At 45.2% G+C, this 24,122-nt stretch overlaps 1 protein-coding gene across 1 annotated transcript in view; it reads left to right on the top strand.

Annotated features, from left to right (window-relative positions):
* Positions 1-22,445, top strand: part of LOC145399128 (organic cation transporter-like protein) — a 22,548-nt gene extending 103 nt beyond the window's left edge. Inside the window, exons 2-11 of the mRNA XM_080271868.1 lie at positions 265-367; positions 2,055-2,106; positions 4,414-4,675; positions 5,421-5,592; positions 7,385-7,517; positions 7,759-7,934; positions 8,365-8,519; positions 21,339-21,535; positions 21,778-21,926; positions 22,163-22,445. Coding sequence (XP_080127994.1) covers positions 265-367; positions 2,055-2,106; positions 4,414-4,675; positions 5,421-5,592; positions 7,385-7,517; positions 7,759-7,934; positions 8,365-8,519; positions 21,339-21,535; positions 21,778-21,926; positions 22,163-22,208 — 1,445 coding nt within the window. The 3' untranslated portion in view covers positions 22,209-22,445. The remainder of the gene's footprint in view (positions 1-264; positions 368-2,054; positions 2,107-4,413; positions 4,676-5,420; positions 5,593-7,384; positions 7,518-7,758; positions 7,935-8,364; positions 8,520-21,338; positions 21,536-21,777; positions 21,927-22,162) is intronic.
* The last annotated feature ends 1,677 nt before the right edge of the window (positions 22,446-24,122 follow it).

The following is a 24,122-nucleotide window of genomic DNA, read 5'->3' on the forward strand; positions in this document are numbered from 1 at the left end:
ATCAAATCTTTGGCCTTACAGTGTACACTTGAGTAATGTAACTGAAATTTCTGTAATGTGAATAACATTGGTATATTTCCGCGTGCTTTCTGTTTAATACCAGTCTATATCAGTTACATAAGGTAACTGTTTCATCCCGGTCGTATTTGTGTAAGCTGCTGCATTATGTTCGTTTCTTCATACAAAGTGATAAGTACACGGATGCTACTCTTCATTCTTTTATGTTACATTCTTGTAAATTAATTCGTTTCCATATTGCCCTAGGACTGGTGGTGCTGGGTCTGGGTTCGTTGGAGGTGTCAACGCTACTGCCCGTGCCTCTGTACAGCTGCTGGTGGGGCCTGGCTCCCAGCGATCTCCATCAGGGGTATGTTTACACCGCCATAATGTTCATTTTCACCCATATTCTCTTTAGCATTACCACTTCAACCCGACGAAGTTTTCTTCGCTTTGTTTTAATTACTGCGACGTCGATTGTTCTCATACTGATCCACAATCCCTTTCCCGTCACCCTTTCAGCGTCACACTAATCCTCCATCACTATTCACAGCTCTCATATTCACCAATTTTTTCCTTAGCTTCACCTCTTCAACCCGAGGACGTCTTTCTTATTACCTTTAAATGTAATATACAGTTTATGGGAGAATTCTCATTGCAGGGGTTAATGGAGTTCGTTTTTAACCCCTTCACTTCAAGCTGTTTCTCCAAAACCTGAAAAAATTGTGTGATGGTAGTGGGAATAAAAAAACGAAATGCGACATCGGATTGAGGACGTTAACCCCTTCAGCCAAGGATTTTTTTTTTTTTTTTTTTTTACCAAAGGGCACCAGTTGAATTATTCAGCTTCAGGAATTATATCTAGTATATACTGAAGGAGGTAATGAAGGTTGATCGAAAAATCTCTTCTGAGCCCTAATGTATTACTCTAAATGTAATAACGAAAAAATATACACTATCGGAGCGAAGGATGGGCATTTGTAAAAACTCCTCTTCAGCGATGTACCCGTATTTGCACCTGCTCTACTGAGCTACAGTACCCTCTCATACGTTGCTGTTACAAACTACGTCGAAATTCTAAATATAAACAACATACAAGAAAATGTTAAGGTATAATATGCAAAATAATATGAGGCAGCAGTGCCACGAAGTTTCTTACTATGCAAGATAAAATATGGCTCATTGTGCTTAAGCTACAAATATTCTCACTACGGCGTAGTACAGCACTCCTTTCAAATCATGGAATTCAGTAATTCCTTTCAAAATACAAATTTCTTACTAATGCATGGGGCTCTGGTGGCTCAGTGGTAGAGTGCCTGATTCTAGACCCAAGAGTCGTGAGTTAGCGCCGCGCACAGGTAAGCTGCCCTGCCGGGAGAGGTAGCGCTCTCTTGTCACCTAGCTGGTTGTAGCAGCCGTGACTCAGTGGGTTAGAGCGCTCTGACCGGGGGGTCGGAGGTTCGAGTCCACCCAAGGGTCATTGGTAGACTTCAGGAAGGGCATTCGGTCATACAGTGCTACACGCTGCAAAACCTAAGTCCTGTACCCGGGGGCAACGCCTTAGCCCTTACCGAAAAAAGGGACACACACACACACACACACACACACACACTCACACACACACACACACACACACACACACACACACAAAAGCAAGTGCCTCGAAGACTTAAAAGGTTACATGTCACAGAGACAATTTTGATCCCTTAAGATGAATTTGCTGCCACCAACCTGAGCTTTAGGTTGTGTTCACAAACTTTTATTTTAGCTTAAGTTGTGCATGAGGTAGTTTGCTTATTCTTTTGTCTTCATTCATACGGCAAACAAAATCTTCACAAACTAGAGTGAATATACTATATCACAGTAAGTTGTTAGAACTCAGTGACGACTTCGTAATTTTGTTACTTGCAGTTGATTACGACCCTTGATAAATGTAAACTCTGATTCTGAATTTTCTTGGTAATGCAGCGTGACATACGTACTTATAAAATTACCTATAATTACTACAGTTTTCAATGTGTTAGACCTATTGGCACTAACTTTTGCCTGGTTGCCAGGTGCGATGGTGCTCAGCTGCTGCCGCCCACACCCTTGGACGACGCCCGCGAGGTGAGCCTCCTAGTCATGTGAAGTATATGAAGGCAGACCCACTATAGTTGGTTTGTTTTTACCTGATGAAACTGGGCAACGCCCACAATTTGCATACTTGTGGTTGCATGAAATCTAATGAAACTTGAGGTCGTGGTTTTAGAGATTTCGTAACGTCTCTTTGGTAGTGCTTTGTCCTGCACATTATACCCCAGTATCTTCCTGCTTATTACTAATGCAAACTGTCGATAGTAAAATAAATAACATTCAAGAAAATGGGATGGTGTAACATGCAATATGAATCACTGAGGAAGACGTAGTGAAAAGCCTCTTATGCCAATTAGAATACGGGCTATACACATCAATATCCTATTCATGCAAACTGTATCAGTACTATGCAGTATAAGTACAGTAGCATACAAGAGAATATCACGTTGTAATATACATGATAAATGTCTAAGGTAAAGGTGCTGCGTCCCCTAAGACACCTAGAGTATGGTTCTGAGGTATGAGGTGAGAATGTGTTTCCTACTGGTTAAAATGGCCTTCTAATATGACTTCACTTGGTGATCAGCTATGCTGAAAGGGATTTGGGATCTTCATTCGAATGACAGCAGTCACTATGGGAGGGCCGTTGGTATATGGGGAAGGAGCACTACAGGACTGAGAAGTGAAGGTTTTCCGGATGGTACCACTGGAGGAGTACTAGAAGGCATGTGAGGGAGACGAGGAGATCGTCTTGGCCATGTCAGTGTCAAGGTAAAAGTACACTCGCAGTGACTATTTGACTAAGAAAGCAGCCACACAAGTCCTCCAGATTATGACACGTAACCTTCGATATTTAGTTCATGGTGCTAACAGAGTGGAGTAAAGATCATGTCTAAATGTCTTGTGGCCGCTCCGGGAATCAAACCCATGACCTCTTGGTTGTGGACGAAGTATGCTTCCCTATATTGCAGTGACGACCCAATCCCTAGTTACTGTTGTCAGGTAACCCCTGCTTGGCTGCTTATTGAGCGTTGCCAACCAGATGATCTCATAATTTGGCTACCTATTGGCCTGTGGCCGCACGGTTCATCACATTACGGCCTCGGTTCGCATCAGGGCTTTGAACTGAAGGCATCGCAGTGTGGCTGACCGATAGATACGGCAACTGGATTATGCTTAATAGACACAGAGAGGGAGCGCTGGGCGTGACTTTTATGGACAAAGTAACCGAGTACAGTGTCAGTGTTGAATATAAATTAGGGTCCATCGTCTGTTGTTAGGTAAGAACAACAAAAATAACTAAAATCCTACACTTGTCTGGGAAAAGCTCAGGAACAGCTTCAATGAGGTATGAAGTTTAAGATTTAGACATTTTGTGTCAGAATTGTGTTGAAAGAGCAATAAATAATTATGATCCTGTACATAAATTCAACTAGTTTTCTGGCTAGTAGGTGAATAGCCCAAAAGGATGAAGACAGACTAGTTGTGCATAGGTTCGTGGGTTCAATATGAGGATATCCATCCATTCATCCATCATCTACACCTGTGTTGCCCCATGAGGAGCGTGAAAGCCCGGGTCTAGGCAAGTTGGTCCTGACATTTAAGATGAGTGTGACTAGCCTCACTCATCCCTGAGTGGCATTAGGGTGCGTCCACACGTGCCCTCGAACTTATGTTGACATCACGGTTGGCAACATGTTTGGGTACATGTATGCAGCAGTATTTGAACAGATGTATGCGAATATGTTTCGAACACTGGCAGCAGAGGCGATGGGATATGAGTGTCCATACCAGGCAGCTGAGACTTCATCATGATGTTGCCAACATGATCTGGACGCTGCTGTTCGCAACATGTTTGCAACGTGTTCGTTATTGTGTTGCTTACATGTTGCCAGCAAGTGATCGAGCACACGTGTGGACGCTCCCTTATGTGAGCAATAAACCCCAACCACCCCTTAGATATGAACAGACACAGGCTCAATCCGATTGGAGCGCCTTAATTACCCACTAAACCAAACAAGGCGCCATAGTTTGGTTATATGATTACCACCCAGCGTAGTAAATGGCTTCCTGGTGTACAGGAAACCATTTAGCTTGTCACTCAGTGTAGAGTCACCCATTGACAGAAGGAAGAAAGAATAAAAGAAAGAACAACATAAGGGGAAGGAAGTAAAGAAGGAACAGAGGAAAGGGCAGCCACCCGTGAGCAACACCACATCGAGTGAGTGGATGGTAAGCGCCCCCACCTACCATCAGCTCCATAATTCAGCATGTACTGCTTTCATTATAGTTAGAGCTAAGATTAGTTCATTACAAAAAGGCATGTAATCTGCCACCCAGGTGCTCGTGTGTAGTCGCGGGAGATGGCAGCCAAATGGTTTTCCCGGGAACTTGTTGGTGGGCATGCGTGTGATTGCGACGCTGGTGGCAGGTCTTTGCCTGGACCTGGTGGGTCGCCGCCGCTCCGTCTTGGCCTGGATGGGGCTCTATTTCGTAGTCTCTCTCGCTCGTGCATTCTCACCCAACGAAGAGTCAGTGGTTTTCTGCGTCACGCTAGAGGGAGCTGCAGCACAGGCAGCCACGCTTGGACTCCTCCTCATAGGTATTGTTTGCTTGCCGTTGTGTGTGTGTGTGTGTGTGTGTGTGTGTGTGTGTGTGTGTGTGTGTGTGTGTGTGTGTGTGTGAACAAACAGTTTATCATAAGGCAAGGCTAAAGTTTTGAACTGATATTAACTTAAGCTGGTAAGAACGGTTAGGCAAGAATGAAGTAATTTGAATATGAGTGTAATCTTTCAGAATTCAAGGTCACAGGGCAAAGTCATATATAGGGCCCTTACAACAGTTGGTGAACTTGGTGGCGAAGGGAGTTGCACTCTGTGTGCTCTTTCTTGTTTACCTTATGTTAGACTCTTTGAACTGGTTGACAGAGACATTTCTGTGAATTCTTATGGAAATACTGGCAAATGAACGTCATAATAGATGACATATAACATGTTATTTTATGTATTATGTATGCTTTCAAATGACAGTAATGGAGGGCAGTACGTAGGGTGAGTGTGTAGGGAGTAAATTCTTAAGTCTGAGTTTTTATTCATCAAAGATCTTAAGCAGTTTTCACTATTTGCCCATCTCTGCAGTAGTTTACTATTATGAGTTGTGTTGTTTTTCATTTTCTTTCACTTTAACGTTCACTAAAAAAATAATTTGTTTGCGAAGTGTATGGTAGCTGCATGAGTGGGGTCAAAACAATAAACTAGCAACCCTGTACACAACGTATGTTCAAGAAGGCTTGTGGCGCGGTGTCTAAAACCATGTGATTACGTATTAAGACTGGTTGCATGTTACAGCGGGTGAGGGCAGCACGCAGGGTGAGTGTGTGAGGTCAGTTTGCCTAGTGCTGCTGGGTCATGCTGCTGGGGTGGGAGCCATGGCGCCACTGGTCATGACATATGTACCCGGCACCGTCTACAAGCAGATGGCACGCAGTCTGCCCTCACTCGTTTTTGTTCTCTACATATTGTAAGAATGACTGGAGAGTTTGGTTTTTGCAATTTCATTTCAGATGAGTGTTTGAGCAGCATATCAAGATTTTATCAGATAGTATTTCCGTAAATGTGATGTAAGTTATTCCTTTGTAACAGTTAGACAAATTATACTGTAACAGTTACAGTATCGTATATGTCATTGCTTCTGTCGATATTTCTCATGAGAATTATTGAAGAAAGTGGAAGGAACTTTTTTGTTTTTGGTATGACTGGTCAGTCCGTCTCCTCTGGCCTATGAATCTTCCCAAGCGCCAACAGATGACACGCAACACCCTCACAGACCATCACTTGGTTATTAATATTAAACCAGCTATGCTGAAGATATGCCACGGCTATCTCATTGATGCTTGATGGTGTGCCTTGTGGAAGAACACTGCAGGTTCAAACAGTTCCCTACTTCAACCAAGACAGATATCCCTATCTTACAATCTGCAGTCCATTCTTCTACTACATGACCACAGTATCAGTGCACCCACAAAACTTACAATAACTATCCTAAGCACAACACTGTCTACACATATATCCAAGTCTTTGAATCTGTTTTCAACAGGAAGATTTTGAAATACCTTTCCAACAACCTTTTACTCTGACCGTCAGTATGGCTTTTGTCATGGATGCTTCATGGTTGATCTTATAAACCATTTAGATTCCTGTCTATCTTTTGGTGACTTTGGTGAAACCTTATGTCCGTGGTGTTTCTCTCACGGGACCTGCCGTAGAAAGTTCATATTACTTCTCTTGCAAAATCCGCATCCCAGAGATTGGGTGTACTGAATAGACTCTTCATATTCTTTAACCCCGCACAGCTACTGACTCCGTACAGGGATTTTATTTCTCCTGTACAAAGTGAAGCTGTTATGTGTGGGGACTTACCACATACAGTTCTAAACAGGGTGGAGTCAAATGCTTTTTGTCTCATCATTCTTCCTCATTTTACTGACTCCCTTCAGCCTCTCTTTTCAACACAGCATTGTATCTTTCAACCTCTACTATTGGTGTTTCATTGGTCACTGCTCTTCTGAACTGTTTATTTGCATCACTCACAGATTCCGAAGGGCATATATTTCCCAGTAGGCTAGGTTTCATTTTTACTTTTTTAAAACTTTAACTCTCCAATACAAGGGTTACCAGTGCTCTCAGACCATCATGTATGCACAGCTGGTAACCTCTAGGACTACTCTTCCTCAGTCTATCTTTCATTCTGCCTATGACCAATAATTTATAAACACAGCATGGATAAGGCATCTCGAAATGATTTTGCTTCCCTCTCTTTCTCTCTCTCTCTCTCTCTCTCTCTCTCTCTCTCTCTCTCTCTCTCTCTCTCTCTCTCTCTCTCTTTCTCTCTCTCTCTCTCTCTCTCTCTCAAGGACACTTTCAGGCTTTCTGCCCCCTCCCCCCCTTTTTTTAAATAAAAACATGTCCAAACAATGCAACTCCAAAATAAAAATGAAGTCACAGACACTGTTATCTTGTGAGACTGTTGGAAACGGGAAGAATGACTGCGAAGAAGATCATACCAGTAGGTTCTTCTCCCTCTGTTCCAGCATATCTTATAATTATGCTTATGAGACAGGGATGGTTTTGAATTTCATGGTCCAGAACTTGTTTAAGTTGAAACATAATGACAACTTATCACCAAAAAGCTGTCCTTCATTTCTGATATATCCAAACTAATGTAAACTGGCCAATAACTATAACTTTAGTGACACATTTTTAGAGCACCAAACTCCGTTTTATTTAATATTTATATTATAAATTCATGACAGAGTCCTCCCGGAGAGTGCTAGATGGGCGGTGTGTCGCGGGCGGGTCCAAGAAGCCACAGTCATTCTTAAGAAGTCGCACCACATGGCCTTTGACCCCACCATGAAGCATAAGTTATCTGCACTACATCAGGAGGTGTGTCGGTGTGGCTCCTCTTGCCCCTGAGACAGTTACTGTCATACTTGACAATGAGGACAAAAAATGGTAGCAATTTGTGCTTTGTCAAACCTTAATACTGTAACTAGTAAATGAGTATTGTAAAGGCTGTGTGGTTGTTAAATAGGAGTTATGACAACGAATATGCAAAATAATATTTCACTCTATTCTAACAATTATGCTAATAGAATCATGAGTAAACTCCTGATGGTACCCTCAGCACCAACTGTCAATGACTGAGCACAAATGTTCTGGCCACCCACTACGTGAGAGTGTTGTACCGCTGGTGAGGAATGGCAGATTCTTCCTGATGGTGCTGGTGTTCCTGGTGTGTGGCCTGGCACTGGGGTGCGCTGCCAGTGCTCGACAACTCTTTGACCCAACACCGTACAACAGGTATGCTATTTCTGAAGGTAATTAGCAAAGATTTGCAAGTAAAAAAGAAATCAACACACACACACACACACACACACACACACACTGTACTGTACTGTACTGTACTGTACTGTACTGTACTGCAATACTGTATCTAGTCACGGTATCTCTTGTGTTCATATGTTTGGTAATTCTGAATAACCAAGTACAGTTGTCTGGTAACTACTATACAGTATTATATTCCTTGAAACAGATGTATGTCAGAGAATCCTCTAGTTGAACAAACCTGTTTTAATCCAGGATAGTTAAAAATATAACTGTGGCCGACAAAGGACTGTTACATAAAAATATAAGCAGCAGTATTGTAATGTTGCAATATTCACAATGGCAGATAATAAAAGTAATAAATTCAAATTTTTTTGTATAATCATCCAACCAACTTTCCTCTTAGTTATGAAGATCGGCAAGTGGCGTTTGGAGCCTTTGAATTCCTGTCGCTGCTGCTGCTGGGTCTGATTGTGACGCGGCTGGAGGTGAAGTGTGTGCTGGTGGCCCTCCTCTCAGCCCTTTCCATGGCACTTCTCCTCACCCCAGTCCTCCAGCGTGGTTAGTAAGCTGGCCCTTTGAGAATTTTGTAAACCAGATATACTAGAAGTATTCAGTGGCATCCTTCTCAGTTGTGACTAAAGAGTCTTAGACAATAGTGTAAGCTATACTCTGTGTGTGTGTGTGTGTGTGTGTGTGTGTGTGTGTGTGTGTGTGTGTGTGTGTGTGTGTGTGTGTGTGTGTGTGTGTGTGTGTGTGTACTGTACATGTATGTATGTATGTACTGTAAATATATTATTATTATCGTCATCATCATCATCATCATCATCATCATCATCATCATCATCATCGTCATCATCATCATCATCATCATCATCATCATCATCATCATCATCATCATCAGCCGGACCTCCTTTCCCACCCTAGGGCAGGGTGAGGAGTAGCAATGTCCAGACAGCCCAAATTTGCCCAATCCAATGGGCCACGCATCCATTCACTCCCATCATTCAAGCCCCCGGTATCCTGGCTCTATCTGATACACCAAAAACATTCACCACGTTCTGTAGCTTCACATAAACATATCCGATTGAGTTAGTCCGGACGCTGCCACGTTAAAAAGGGGTTCCAAATCCCTGATTATGCACTTCTCCTCACAACATTCATCCAGCCAGCTTGATCTCTTGTCAGTTCCCTAGCCTCGCCGACTTCCAAACGTCTCTTCCTCACACATTCATCCACCATATCTCTCCACCTTCTCCTTGGCCTACCACGCCTCCTCCCTCCTTCAGAGTCGCTCAGATATACCTTTTTCACCACTCTATTGTTATCCATTCTCTCCACATGACCATACCATCTAAGTACACTCTCTTCGATTCTGGTGTCCGCCGACTTCCTTACTCAACATCTTTCACAAATCACATTATCTTGTATCCTCTCCACCCTCTGTACTCCACATACATTCCTCAGCAGTCCCATCTCCATTGCTCTTACTCTTGACTTTTCATTTTCATGCCACACCATAGATTCAGATCCATATATTAAAGTTGGCACTAAAACTCCTTCATGTAAGCCTCGTGCAGCTGCAACACTCAAGCCTCTGTTTCTTATCAAGGCCCTCATTGCACCATCTAATTTTCTTCCTTGTGTCACTCTGCTTTCCACTTCTTTTGCACATTTTCCTCTCTTTTCTGTCACTGTACCCAAGTATTTGAACTCTCTCACCAATTTCAGTCTCTCTCCATTCACTGTAACATCGCACTTGGAGTCACCTCTCTCGGTAATCATCACTTTTCACTTTTCTACTTTTATTCTCAAGGCACGACTCTCACAGACATCAGCAAAACTCTGCACTAGCCTTCCATGTTTATGTCCGGTACTCCAAGCTGTACTGCATCATCAGCATACAACAAATTTGAGATAGTCCATCCATCACCATTCATTACAAATGCCATCTCTCTCTCTCCACGACTCGTGTTTTTACCTTTCTGTATATATTGAACAACCATGGGGACATCACACAACCTTGTCGCACGCCCACACCGATCGTGAACCATTCTCTTAGGCGGCCATTAACCCTTACACATGCATCACTACCATCAAAAAAACTCTTGACCGCACCTAGTAGCTTACCATCTACACCATACTTGCGCAAAACTTTCCACAATCCTTCTCTGTCCACCTTGTCGAATGCTTTTTCCAGATCGATGAATGCCATAAACACCTCATCGTTCTTCTCACAAGCCTTCTCTGCTATCTATCTCACTGCAGATAGTTGATCCACACATCCTCTGCCACTCCTAAAGCCACCCTGTTCATCACTCACTAGGACTTCTGATATCTCTCTTACTTTCTCAATAATAATTCTTCCATATACCTTCCCTACCACACTCGATTAACTTATGGCACGATAATTTTTGCACTCAGTTCACTCGTCTTTATTTTTGTACAGGGGTACAATCACGGCCTTTTTCCACTCTGCAGGGACAGTTTCACTCATCCATGCCTTCTTACTTATCTCCAACAATCACTTTATTCCACTCTCTCCACTACACTTAAGCATCTCCGCATACACCTCATCATCCCCAGTTGCTTTCCCATTTTTCAGCCGCTTCACAGCACTCTTTACCTGTGCGAGTGTCACGTCTCCTGGCACTGCATTCCTTCTCTGCACACCCCCAAAACCAGTCATGTTTACAGTTGCTCTGCTTTCTCTCTATCCCCATTCATCAGGCTTTCAAAATATTCTTTCCATTTGGTCCTTACTTCATCCCCATGGGTTAATAATCTACCACCTACATCCTTCACACCATCAAATTTCTTTCTGCTTTCACTTCTACGTTTCCGCACCTCTTTCCAGAATAACTTCCTATTTTTAGAGTAGTACGCATTCATTTTTCTTCCTAGATCATCATTTTCCTCCTTCTTTTTCCTTTTCACTAGTCTCTTTAAGTGCTTCTTGCTCTCAGTATATTCAGTTCTTACTTCAGCTGAACCCCTATCCTCTAACCACTTTAGCCACTTCTTCCTCTTTTCCTCCACCGCTCTCTTAACCTCCTCATCCCATCATCCAGTACCTTTTTTCTTTGTTGTTACTCTTGCCACACCACACACCGCTTTAGCATTCCTAACTAAGCAGTCCCTATATGCATTCCACAGGCTGTCCAGATCCATTTCTTTCGATTCTATCTCCTCCTCTACTTTGGTCCTGTAATCATCTACCATTTCTTTGATTCTCAGCTTCTCAACTGTCAGTCTTTCTCCCTGACTGCTCCTCTGTCTCCTGATCCACCTCACTCCTCTCAGCTTGATCTTGCATACCACAATCCTATGATCTGATAGACCCTCACATCGTCCTCTCACGGCCCTCGTATCAGCAACCATTCCCATCATCGACCTCTCTACGAGCACGTAATCAATCATGCTTCTTTCAACATAATCCCCGTCCCCTCTAAACTATATATATTTATGTGCATCTTTGTGTTTGAAATACGAGTTACAAATGCACAACCTCCTCTCCTGACACATATCCTTTAGTCTCTTCCCATTATCATTTTCTCCTGGTACTCCATAACGACCCATTATGTCATCCTCAGGACACGTGCCTACTCTTCCATTCATATCCCCCATTGTATATATATATATATATATATATATATATATATATATATATATATATATATATATATATATATATATATATATATATATATATATATTTCTTGCCAGACGCCTTAATTCCATAAGGGGTGGCCACGAACAAACTGCCTCCATGTCCCCCTGTCCCCCACCATTTCACTGCCCTCCCCTCGAGCTCACACACCCCTCTCTCATATACCTCTCCACTCCATCCCTCTATCTCATCCTGAGCATCCCTCTCCCTTCCGCCTCACTCACATACACTCTCCTCATTAGTCTTTCACTCTCCATCCTCTCCACATGGGCAAACCACTTCCGTGTATTTCTCCTAACGCTTTCTATCACATCCACATCCATACCACACGGCTCCTTCACTTCCTCATTTGCCACTCTGTCTTGACTTTTTGGTAAATGTGGTCCAGTTCCCCACCCGGAGTGTTGTGTATGGCCAGCTTCCAGGCCTTGGCTCCACATCACTCCCATGGTAGCATTTCCCAGGACATTTGTAACTGTCGACTGTACCTACTACCTCTTGGCACACTAATGGATGCTACACTTTGCCTATGAGTGACCCAAGACTACGCACGGCAGGGGTGTCCATCTTCCCTGAGCCGGGTACATGCCCCAGTCACAGACCTCAGATGGGTATTGCAGGTTAAGCAATACAGTACTGTACTGGTAGGGTGAAGATTTAAATGCAAAATTTTCTTCAGAAAAAAAAAAAAAGTATGCTTGGTCAGTGAACCACTTCTACAAGTACATATCTTACTCTTCAGACAAAACTCATTCACGAGAGAGAGAGAGAGAGAGAGAGAGAGAGAGAGAGAGAGAGAGAGAGAGAGAGAGAGAGAGAGAGAGAGAGAGAATCAGCAAAGTGCAAAATTAAATCGTAGTAAATTATGGATATGCTGGGAATGGTTGCAGATACGAGGGCAGTGAGAGGACGATGTGGAGGTCTGTCAGATCATTACGACTGTAGTGCGCAAGATCAAGCTGAAAGGAGTGAGGTGGACCAAGAGAGGGAGAAACAGTCAGGGAGAATGAAAGTTTAGAAGCTAAGGATCAAAGAAATGGCAGATGAATACAGGACCAGAGAAGGGGAGAGGTTGTGGCGGAATCGGTAGAGAGATGACCTGCAGTCCTAAAGGACCCAGGTTCGAGTCCCGGCTGGGGTAGGGAACAGTTTAAGGATTTGAATTACTTAAAAAGCAGACTTTTCTGATCTACCAGATGACTCGCCGACATGTCATAAAAGTGCCTCCGCTAATACCAGTACACCAGTCCTGTATGAGACAGCCCTAGCATGTATTCAATATGGATGGTGGGTGTTAGCGCCGAAGTGGTGAAGTGTGGAGATGTAGGAGGACTACTGGGCCCCAAGGAGGACTACTGGGACTTGGGAATAGGCCCTGAAGCCTTTGTCCAGAGTCGGACACGTAGAAAAAAAATAAATAAATAAGTGAATTGGGATGAACCGGATCTAGATAACTTGTGGAATGCATGTAGGAATTCCATAGTTAGGAATGCTAAAGCGATGTGTGGTGTGGCAAGATTAACAACAAAGAAGAAAGGTACAGATGATGGGATCAAGAGGTTAAGAGAGCAGAGGAGGAAAAGAGGAGGAAGTGGCTAGAGTGGTTTCAGAACAGAGGTTCAATTGAAACAGAACTGAATATGCTGAGAGCAAGAAGCACGTAAAGAGACTAGTGAAGAGGAAAAAGGAGGTAAATGATGATCTAGGAAGAAAAATGAATGCAAATTACTCTGAAAATATGAAGTTATGCTGCAAAGAGGTGCGGGAATGTAGACGTGACAAGGGAAAGAAATGTGACAGTATGAAGGATGTAAGTGGTAGATTTTGAACCCACGGGGATGAAGTAAGGACCAGATTAAAGAATATTTTGAAAGTCTAATGAATGGGAATGGCGAGAGCAAAGCGACTGGTAACATGATTGGTTTGGGGGGTGTGCAGAGGAATGCAGTGCCAGGAAACGTGACACTCGCAGAGGTGAAGAACGCTGTGAAGCGGCTGAAAAATGGAAAACAAGCTGGGGTTGATGAGGTGTATGTAGAAATGATTACGTGTAGTGGAAAGAGCACTTACTCAGTGTTGTGCTGCTTTGGGGTGTCTGCCCTTTCGTCTTTTCTTTCCTTCCTCTTCTGTCTTTCTTTCTTTCATTCTTTCCTCTTTCTTCGGCCTGCGGTTGACTTTACACTCCCTCTTCTGTCTTTCTTTCCTTCGTTCTTTCCTCTTCCTTCTCCCTATGAGTGACTCTACGCTGAGCGACAAGCCAAATGGTTTCCTGTACACCAGGAAACTATTTACTATGCTGGGTGGTACCCATATAAGCATATTATGGCGCCTGGTGGTTTAGTGGGTAATTAAGTTGCCCCAGTCGGATTGAACCTGTGTAGGTTTATATCCAAGGGATGGTTGGGGTTTGTTGCTCATGTAATGCCACTCAGGGATGAGTGAGGCTAGTCACTCTCATCATAAATGTGAGGACCAACTTGCCTAGCCCCGGGTTCCTACGCTCCTCATGGGGCGACATAGGACTGGATGATGGATGGAAAAAGCAGAATGAAGTGCTTGCCGGAGACATGTAAGAAGGCATGGATGAGTGAAACTGTGCCAGCAGAGTGGAATAAGGCTGTGACTCCATCCCTGTACAAAAGTAAAGGTGAGCGAAGTGAGTGGAAGAAATATTGTGGCATAAATTTATTGGGTGTTTTAGGGAAAGTATATGGAAGAATTATTAAAGAGAAAGTAAGAGTGATATCAATAGTCCTAGTGAGTAATGAACAGAGTGGCTTTAGGAGTGGAAGAGGATGTGTGGATCAAATATTTGCAGCGGCATAAGTTTATTGAGTGTTGTAGGGAAGGTATATGGAAGAATTATTATAGAGAAAGTAAGAGAGATATCAATAGTCCAAGTGAGTTATGAACAGGGTGGCTTTAGGAGTGGAAGAGGATGTGTGGATCAAATATTTGCAGTGAGACAGATAGCAGAGAAGGCTTGTGAAGACTATAAGGTGTTCACGGCATTTATGGATCTGGAAAAAGCATATGACAAGTAGACAGAGAAGGGTTGTGGAAGGTTTTGTGCAAGTATGGCGTACTGTAGATGGTATGCTGTTAGGTGCCGTCACGAGATTTTATGATGGCAGTGATGGCGTGTGTAAGAGTAAATGGGCATCCAAGTGAATGGTTCACGATCACTGTGGGCGTGCAACAAGGTTGTGTGATGTCCCATTGGTACTTCAATATATATATATATATATATATATATATATATATATATATATATATATATATATATATATATATATATAGTAAATAGATAGATAGATATAGATATTGATATAGATACGGATGGGGTGATGAGAAAAGTAAAAACACGAGTAATAGAGAGACGGATGGCGTTGGTAATGAGTGGTGATGGATGGAGTACTGTATTTCAGATTTGTTCCATGCTGATGATGCTGTGTTATTGCAAATACTGGACAAGAACTTGGTAGGTGCAGTTTTGCTGATACCTGTGAGCGTCGTGCCTTGAGAGTAAATGTAGAATAAAGTGATGGTAATGAAGAGAGAAGGTGACTCCCAGTGTGATGTTACAGTGAATGGAGAGAGACTGGAAATGGTGAGAGGGTTCAAATATCTGGGCCCAGTGCTAGAAAACAGGAAAATATGCAAATGAAGTGGAAAGTAGAGTGACACTAGGAAGGAGAGTAGCTGGTGCTATGAAGGCTTTGATAAGCAGAGGCCTGAGTGTTGCAGCTGCGTGAGGCTTACATGAAGGAGTGGGGGGCGCGGTAGCACAGTGGTAGCTTGCTGGACTTGTGATCGGGGGATTGCAAGTTCGAGCCTCGCCCGGGCTGCCGTGCCGGGAGGGGTAGCTCCCTCCTGTAACCCTAGCGGGGCTATATAGTCCAATACAGGGCTTAGCTCGGGGGAACTCCATTTCTCCCCATTTTACATGAAGGAGTGTTAATGCCAATGTTAACATATGGGTGTGATTATGGTGTGGCATGAAAATGAAAAGTTAAGAGTGAGAACAGTGGAGATGGGAATGCTGAGTGAAATATCCGCCCGGCAGAGCGCGCCCGACACCACCACCCCAGGAGGAGGGCATAGGGAGGTAACCCCCACCCCACAAGGGGATACTGGGGAGGTATTTCCGCACTCCGAGCTGAAACTACATATATCCCCGTGACCCGACGCCCCTCTTCCACGCACCTGGACTACCAGGCTTTATTCAGTGTGAGTGCATTACACTCTGACGGAGCAAGCACTCTCCAGAATCGGGGTGGGACTTGCAGCAGCCAAGTCCCAAGTAGGCCCTCAGACACAGTGTCCATTGGATCTGCCTCTAAAAGAGGAGGGGACTCCACCAGAGCCTTAAGTCTTGTTTTATCCCAGGGGAGCAGCGGCACAGTAGTATCCACCGTATCTACTGTAGGAGGGGTGACCACCGTTCTCCTCCTGCCACTCACCTTCGGGAGCCAGCACATCGGCACGTCTCTCAGATGACCTTCGCTGGTACTCCCCAGGAGGGCAGCGGGCCCAGTGGTAGTATCCACCAGATCTACCACCGGAGGGCAGACCACCAGTCATCCCCTAGCTACGCCATTCCCCGACGGCAGGAGGGCAGTGTACACTGAACCTGCAGCGCCCGCCAGGAGACCCCACGGGCCTCCCCTTCCGGTCGTCCCTGGGACGAGTGGTTGCCTGAAGGAATGTCCACTGGATCTCCTTCGGCTGCTACCCCAGACAGAAGCCTAGGCAGAATCCACTAGATCTGCCTGGCTGAAGGGGCGTCCTCCGGACTTCCCTCTCATGCCTCGGCACGGAGTTCCAGCAGGGACTGTCAGATTCACCAAGTAGGGGAACTGACCACCGGTCGTTCCCCCTCCATGGCTCCGGAGGTTCCCTTTGAGGGCAACGCCTCTAGCTTAGCCCACCCCTCCTGTGGCAGAGTGAGGCACCCTCTCACTTCCCCTCTGTATGGAGAATGGAGACTGCTTCCCCCATAGGTACCCTGCCAGAGACCAGACAGGGCGAGACCACTCCGAGGCCAGGCATCTTGTCGCTGCGGCACCACCCTCGTCGCCTACAGCCGCTGACAGACTCCCCCAGAGTGAGCAGCTGCAGACCACTCCTGACAGCCTCCTGCCCTAGGTGAAACCGCAGTCCCAGGCGCCAGGGAGCCGCACCTGGCACCCACAGCAGCTGCCGGACTGTCCCCAGTGCAGGTGGCCACAGTCATCCCCTAATGGCCGCCTCCCCTAGGCGAGACCGCAGCTCCAGGGAGGTGACGATAGTCCCGCGGGCGACCCTCGGCCCAGACCAAGTCAGGTCCGCTCCTAGGACGCCCACCACGACTAAGGGCAGGCGCTGTGCTGCACGCCTCCTGGCTCTGTTTGACCCTAGTCCCTAGGGCCACCACTCTCCTAGGGCCCCCATCAGGAAAGGGCTGCCCACCACTCCACCCTTCAGCTCCACCCGGACTCCAGGCGACGCCGACAGTGACTCTCATTGGGAACGCATCCCTGACAGCCCTCCCCCTACTCCCGGCCGCCACCTGCGGCTGCCAGTGTAATGGCAACCAGGCGTGTCCCTAGCGCCACTCGCCGCCCAGCGGTACCCGTGAGTATGGAAGTGCTCTGAGCTGTCAGTGTTCCCCCGCCCCCTGTTACCCTAAGTTATATCCAAGCCCCAGCGTGTGCTAAATCGTGACTCCAGGGGAGAGCCATGTTGAGTGCTATTATTAGTACAAGAAGCCAGTCCCTGCCGTCCTACATGTCCCCTCCCATGCAATACACAATTAACTTAGCTGATGTACAAGTGTTGTGTCCCAACCTCATAGGCTACTGTGTGTAATATGCCGTATTCCATGGTTCTGTCACGTTTTTGTCACGCGAGTGTACTGGGAGTAATATTCTGATGCGTTCATGTCACACGAGCATACTGTGAAATAGTGCCATCTCCTGTCCATGTCATGCGAGTGTATTATGAGTGATACATCCTCAAGCACATGTCACGCGAGTGTATCATAAGGCAGCATATATCCCGACTATGTCACGCGAGTGTATTGTGAGTGATATAACATTGCATTGTCAAGCGAGTACATCGTAAAGTAACGTAGCCTACATCCCGTTCATGTCACGCGAGCGTACTATGAGAAATACCCTGTTGCGTTCATGTCACGTGAGTGTACTGTGAGGTGAAGCAAATTCCCCATCCCTGTCACTTGTATGTGTTCATACCAAGACAGACTGTGCCAAAGGCCTTATTGTGCCCCTATCCCTACAAGTGCCCAAGGAGGCCTACCTAGCGGCCTATGAGTACCCACAGTGTATTGTATCGTGGTGTATAGTTAATGTAAGTGTGACTCATATTGCTCTGTATTGTTCAATATATTTGTACTACCGGTATGTGGGATTGGTATGTACTGGTGCGTGTATCGTTGTCTGTGTTTTTGTACTTTGTTCATTGTTTAATGTACATGCACATTTGATCAGTTTGTGTTGGAGCCTCACCTCCTTGTCTGCATACTCTGGCCCAGTCAAGAACAAAGAACCCAAGGCCCGCACAGTATTTGAACACGAGGAGTCTGATGCAGAATACGCTGCATAACACTGAGGAATGCACAGTCTGTCCTCGTTTATCACAGTTAACTGTTTCCGCACCTCTACCATGTTTGAGAAATTTCAAGTTACAGGGACTCTTGAAACCCCATTTCATTCCACACCCATGCCTGAAGTCCACTTTTTACCCCCTTTGTGGTGCAAAAAAAAATTTATACACCGCAATTTTAGTCTCCTAGAAAGCATTAATATGCTTCAAAAAATAATAAAAGAGTACTATTACAGTTAAAAGCCACATTTTACTTACCTTATGGGAGGATAAGAGGTGCAGGCAGAATGGGGAGGCTGGTGGGAGCAGGGAGTGTCCTGATTGGCTGGGTAGTTCAGAAGCGAGAAAGCTGAAGCATGATTGGCTGGGAGGTAGATGACACTAGTTGGCAAGGCAACGCTCCTATGATTCATCTCATCACCGCCCTCCCGGTTTAAAAAAACAGTGTTAGCTTCATCAATGGCCATTTTAGAAGCGATATTGCTTCCGGAAAATTGTACCATGCTAGACCATTTTCGTATTAGGGAAAACTGTGTTAGACGAGGATAGACCGTATATGGAATACCGAGTGTGGATAGGATACGAAATACAGTAATGTGATTCGTGAAAGATGTGGAGTGAGGAAGTCTGTGTGGACAGAATGGATAACAAAAGTGGTGAAAAAGGTATATCTGAGCATGTTATGCTGAGTGTTTTTAGGCCGACTCCTCGTACTAAAGACACTAGCTACTGAACGGGGTCCTTTTTCCGGACAGGAAGTAATGCACTAACAAGGGAACAGGACATAAAAACTAGGCAGTCCACCTTTAACACATCTATTACCTTAATTACAACACCTTAACAATATCACATAGGATGGTATTATAAACAGAGGATACAGACATACAGAGTTACGTTAATGTAATATGGGATATTCACACACCTTAATTATGCTTTATAATAGGTTAAGAGTCCGTAAGTGGATGGGATTCACTTGTATCGAAGTCCAAAAGGTCTTAGCGTGTCGGGGCAATGGAGATGTCTGGGCTTGATGAGCCGAGGAGGGATTATTACTATAAATTAACAAGGGAGGTAGAGCACTAGAGTTCACTGTTTAGGCTCGGCGCGGCAACTCTCGCCCGTGCGTACACTGACAAGGGGGGGGAGACTACTCTAGATTGGACTTTGGGATAGCACTGTTCGGATGAACCCAGAACTTATAGTCTTTGTTAGGGGAAGGTATTTACGGACACTTTTTGGTGTAATCCCGCTGGTTCACTCTGTCACTGGATCACTACAGGGAAGGGGAAGTCACTATTCTTGCGGTGCAGGGAGACCCTCTTGCCTGGGGTCTCGACCTGTTGTAGGTCCTCCTCTGGTCACGGTGCAGGGAGACCCTCTTGCCTGGGGTCTCGACCTGTTGTAGGCCCTCCTCTGGTCACTGTGAAGGGAGGCCTGTCTGTGTTGGCCCTAGGGACTGGGGCCAAACAGGTGTAGCAGACGGGCCTGACGTCGTAGGGTCTGCGGCAGGGGGAGGTCGGCGTTGACGGGTTGCCGGGCTCGCCCAGGGGTCCGAGGACTGCGGAAGTCTACCGGGGGACGCGCCGTCAGGTGTGGGCTGCGGCCTCGTCTCCTGCTGGTACCTGGGGAAGACAAGAATTTCCCGGGGGTAGGAGGTAGGTCCCGACTGGGACCAGGCCTCTGTTCAGGTGACACTTTAGGGGTAACTCCCCCGGGTGGTGTCCGGCTACTCCTGCAGGAGTTAGCTGGCTCTAGAGGACACACGGAGGCCGTGGTCTCTCTTACACTTATGGAGGGTAGCACTGAGGCGACTCTCTCTCTTGTCTTTATAATTGCCGTGGCACCAGGTTGATCGGTCCTGGGACCCACTTATGGCGGTGTGTGAGGGTCTCTTACCCTTAGAGTGGCTAGGGGTGTGAGCCCCGTACAATCCACTATTGGGCCTCCTGCCCTATTTGTTATAGAGGGCTCTCTTCCCTCGTCAAAGGACCTCCTGTCCTGATAGTGGCAGAGGGTATTACGCCCTCGTGGCTCACTGTGACAGAGGAGACAAGCCCCTCGTGGCTCACCTGGGTTACTGCGGCAGAGGAAGGGACTTCCTCGTGGCTCGCGGTGGCAGTAGGTGGAAACACCCCGTGGCTCACCTAGGGACCTCCTGTCCCGTTGAGGTGAAGTTGTGGTCGTCACCACAAGACTACGAGGGACTGACGTATCAGTCCCACCCCACTGCTGTCGATGGTTAACCCGCCGTGTAACTTGTTGCGGGTCTAGGCTCACCTGGTGTTGAGGTAGTTGCGGGAAGAAGGGGCACAGGTCTGTGGTGGTTGGATGACCCTCTTGTCCTGGGTCATTAACCTGTCCGTTATCTCCTCCTCGGGTGGTGGGGTGGTGTTGGCCCGGTGGTGGTGTGGGGGGTGGCGGGGCGGAAGGTCCGGCCGCGGGCATTTTAGAGCAAATCTGAAGGAAGGAGGAGGCAAGGCAGGTCAAGGAGAAGGTGGAGGGATACGGTGCATATGTGTGTGAGGAAGAGAGGTATGGAAATTGGTGAGGCTAGGGGACTGACAAGAGATCAAGCTGGCTGGATGAATGTCGAAGGAAGTAGTGCATGATCAGAGATCTGGCATCCATTTCTAACGTGACAGCATTTGGACTGACTCTATCAGATGTATTTATGTGAAACTACAGACTGTGGTGAAAGTCTTTTGGCATATCAGATACAGCCAGGATTCCAGGGGCTTGAATGACGAGTGAATGGTAACGTGGCCCATTGAACTTGGCAAACTTAGGCTGCCTGGACGTTGCTACTCCTCACCCTCCCCTAGGGTGGGAAAGATCTGGATGATGATGATGATGATGATGATTATGGATCAGCAAAGTGCAGAATTATACCTTAGTAAATTATGGACCAACAAAGGGCAAAATTAAATCCCAGTAAATTATAGATAGCACTCTTTCCCCTCAGAATCTGTCAAGGGGTGTATGCTTGCTGAGAAGTGGATGTTCTCTTTCTCATCATGTAAACTTCTTAGAACTTTATACAGTATTTCTGAAGTTTGTTTTTTTAACTGGATTTTGGGTCTTATGGTACCAATTTTTACATGCAGCGGGTCAGCGGACATGTGGAGGGTTTGTGTTCTTCTCATGTCTGGGACATGCATCAGTGGTGCTGGCAGGAGTGTGGATGACAGCAGGGGTGATACGCCTCACACCCACACACTCCCGGGGACTTCTGCTTGGTGCCACACTCGCCACAGCCACACTGGGACACACACTTCCTTGTCTTGATATTGTGGCATTATTTGTGAGTGAAAATGGTCTTAATTTGTGGGACTGAGCCATGGCTTCACTGTACATTCTCTTAAACTTACATTTTAAAGTAAGAAATGGTTATGATGATAATTATGATGATGATGACAGATGGTAAGGCTACATGAAAAGTTGACAATGACTGGAAGGCATGTTCATCAGCTACTCTTTAATCGGGAAATATTTTGAAGGTTGCAGAATTTTATAAATGATATTTGTTTATTATCTGTTGTGTAGGCCTCGTTTGGGATGTACCTGGACAGCTATGCTGAGCTGGGCATTTGGGCAATACTGACATTCCTGGCAGGCCTACTGGCTTTATTGCTGCCCAAGACTCTTCCCAGCCTTCCAGATACACTCGTGCACATCACCAATCAGGCTCTACCGTGAGTATTCAACTCTCTCCATAGGCCTATAAATCTAATGAATCATGAATCTTGTTAGAGATGGCCTCAGCAAAAACACCTCCAGGAATTACCCTACAGTACCTACTCGCTACACTACTGTACAGTATACTCAGTAATGACCTCTCATTTCATGACATATGATTGTCCCTCATATGCAACTTCTGTGAAATGTTCTTGGGACTGGAAATGTAATTCCATCTTACTTTTATTTTCAGGGAAGAGAAACCTGAATCTGAAGAGTTTCAGAATACACCACTGTAAAAGCTGATGCATGGGTCACCTGTCTCAAATGAACATATTTGTTGTTACAAGGTATGTCAAGGAACAGAAAGCCAACTTCAAATGGTTACAGCAGGAACTTTCACCAGCAACACTCCTTCACTATGGGAGGTCTTAGCTGAATAAAACTGTACCCATCCCCCTAAATTAACTGATCACCTGGACTGAAAAGCCTAGTCCTATGGTCTTATACAACTGACGAAGCAATAAAGGACTATGGTAGATGATGAGTGGTTGGATGCTGATGTGATGCATAAGGCTATAACTGGGGTGATTCAGGCAGATGAGAATGAAGAATGAAAGCTGGATTAATAGTGCCATTGAGTAGAAAACAATGAGGTTGACCTATGAAGACCTAAAGTTAGGTTCTGCAAAATGATGGCAGGGTTAGGAGACTGAACAAAGATATTATTTTGTATATATATTTACAATCGAAGAGTTGAAGGGTAGGATGGGACTGGAGTGTATTGGTGTTGTGATGAGGAGAGGTAGATTGAGATGGTTTGGGCATGTGGAGAGGATAGGGAATGATAATTGGGTACAAAAAGTTAGAAGTGTTAATGTTAGGGGTAGGGGTGCGAGAGGCAGACCGAGAAAGACCTGGGACAAGGTCATTGAGTGTGACTTCGGAGATAAGGTACTGAACAGGGAAGCTGCCAGAGATCGAGCAGCATGGAGAGCCGCCATTAGCTGACCAAGGTCGACGCATGCAAGCATGCTGGAGCCTTCAAAAGTAAAACGATCATGCAGCAAGGCCAGGAACCATCAGGAGAATAAGGCTGACACATAATATCATATTAAAAGGTTTTTTATTGCAAACAAATGAATACTTTAGCAGTTGTGTCACACTCATCCCCACCACTTTTCCTTCTTTTCAATCAGAGGTAATGTAAAGCATGACCTTATGATTTCGTGTAGGATATAGCTCACAGAAGTCTAACTTGGAGCTTTTCAGAGCAACAGGGATGCTTCCACCACAGCTTCTCTCAGTGATGGATGGGGAGTTGTCACATCCCCATACATTACCTGTACTCCAAAAGGGCTGCAAGAGGTGCCCAGGCATGAAATGGAAACCTCTAAGTCCAACTAAGTGTTCTGCCATAGCAAACACTTACACTCAAACATTTACATAATAAAGAGGAAAAACATTTATCTTTCTTTTCCAATATCCTAAGTCTCTACCTCTACATTCAAATACTTCCACTTCAATGCACTCACACAACCCAGGAAACCATTTATTGGGTAACCATAGACCTAAATACAGGTGGGTCCCTTCATTCGATTGGAATACGATAATGGAAATATGCTCGGATAGCAGACTCTTGTATTATGGGGGGGGGCACAAAACTCATATAATGGATTACATAACTTACAGGAAAACTAGGGTTGGAGTAATTGACCTAGCTCACATCTTCAAACTTGGGTCTAAATTGTCTTTTCTTATATCATCAATTTCTCATATAGTGGATGCTTGTATAACAGGACCTGTCTGTAAAGGTGTGGAGTGGAGCTTACTATTATACCTCTGTTAACTGAATAGAGATGCAAATGCAACAACCATTCAGGAACCAAACCTCCATACTCTTTCCCATACTTCCATGTGGCAATGCACTGTTTACTGCAAGGGAATATTAATTCACTGCATGGGAGTGCCCTGGCTGACAGGTCTGCTCAACCAGGCAGACCAGGGTTTCTCAACAACTGCACTAATATAAGATGTGGTTTCATAAACAGAAAAAGCAGGTTCTCTTTTTATTACAGTATTTGAAATCTCCACGAATGTTATAAAAAGAAAAGGTCATTTACTGCTTTTTAACAATGTGGTCAAAGAACTAGAACAGACAGCAATTTTGGTTACAACTCTTGCAATTTCAAAAGTTGTGCAGAAAACCCTGA

The sequence above is a fragment of the Coenobita brevimanus genome, chromosome 47, assembly GCF_032717465.1.
Source record: "Coenobita brevimanus isolate Jiangsu-jjx chromosome 47, ASM3271746v2, whole genome shotgun sequence".
Lineage (NCBI taxonomy): Eukaryota > Metazoa > Arthropoda > Malacostraca > Decapoda > Coenobitidae > Coenobita > Coenobita brevimanus.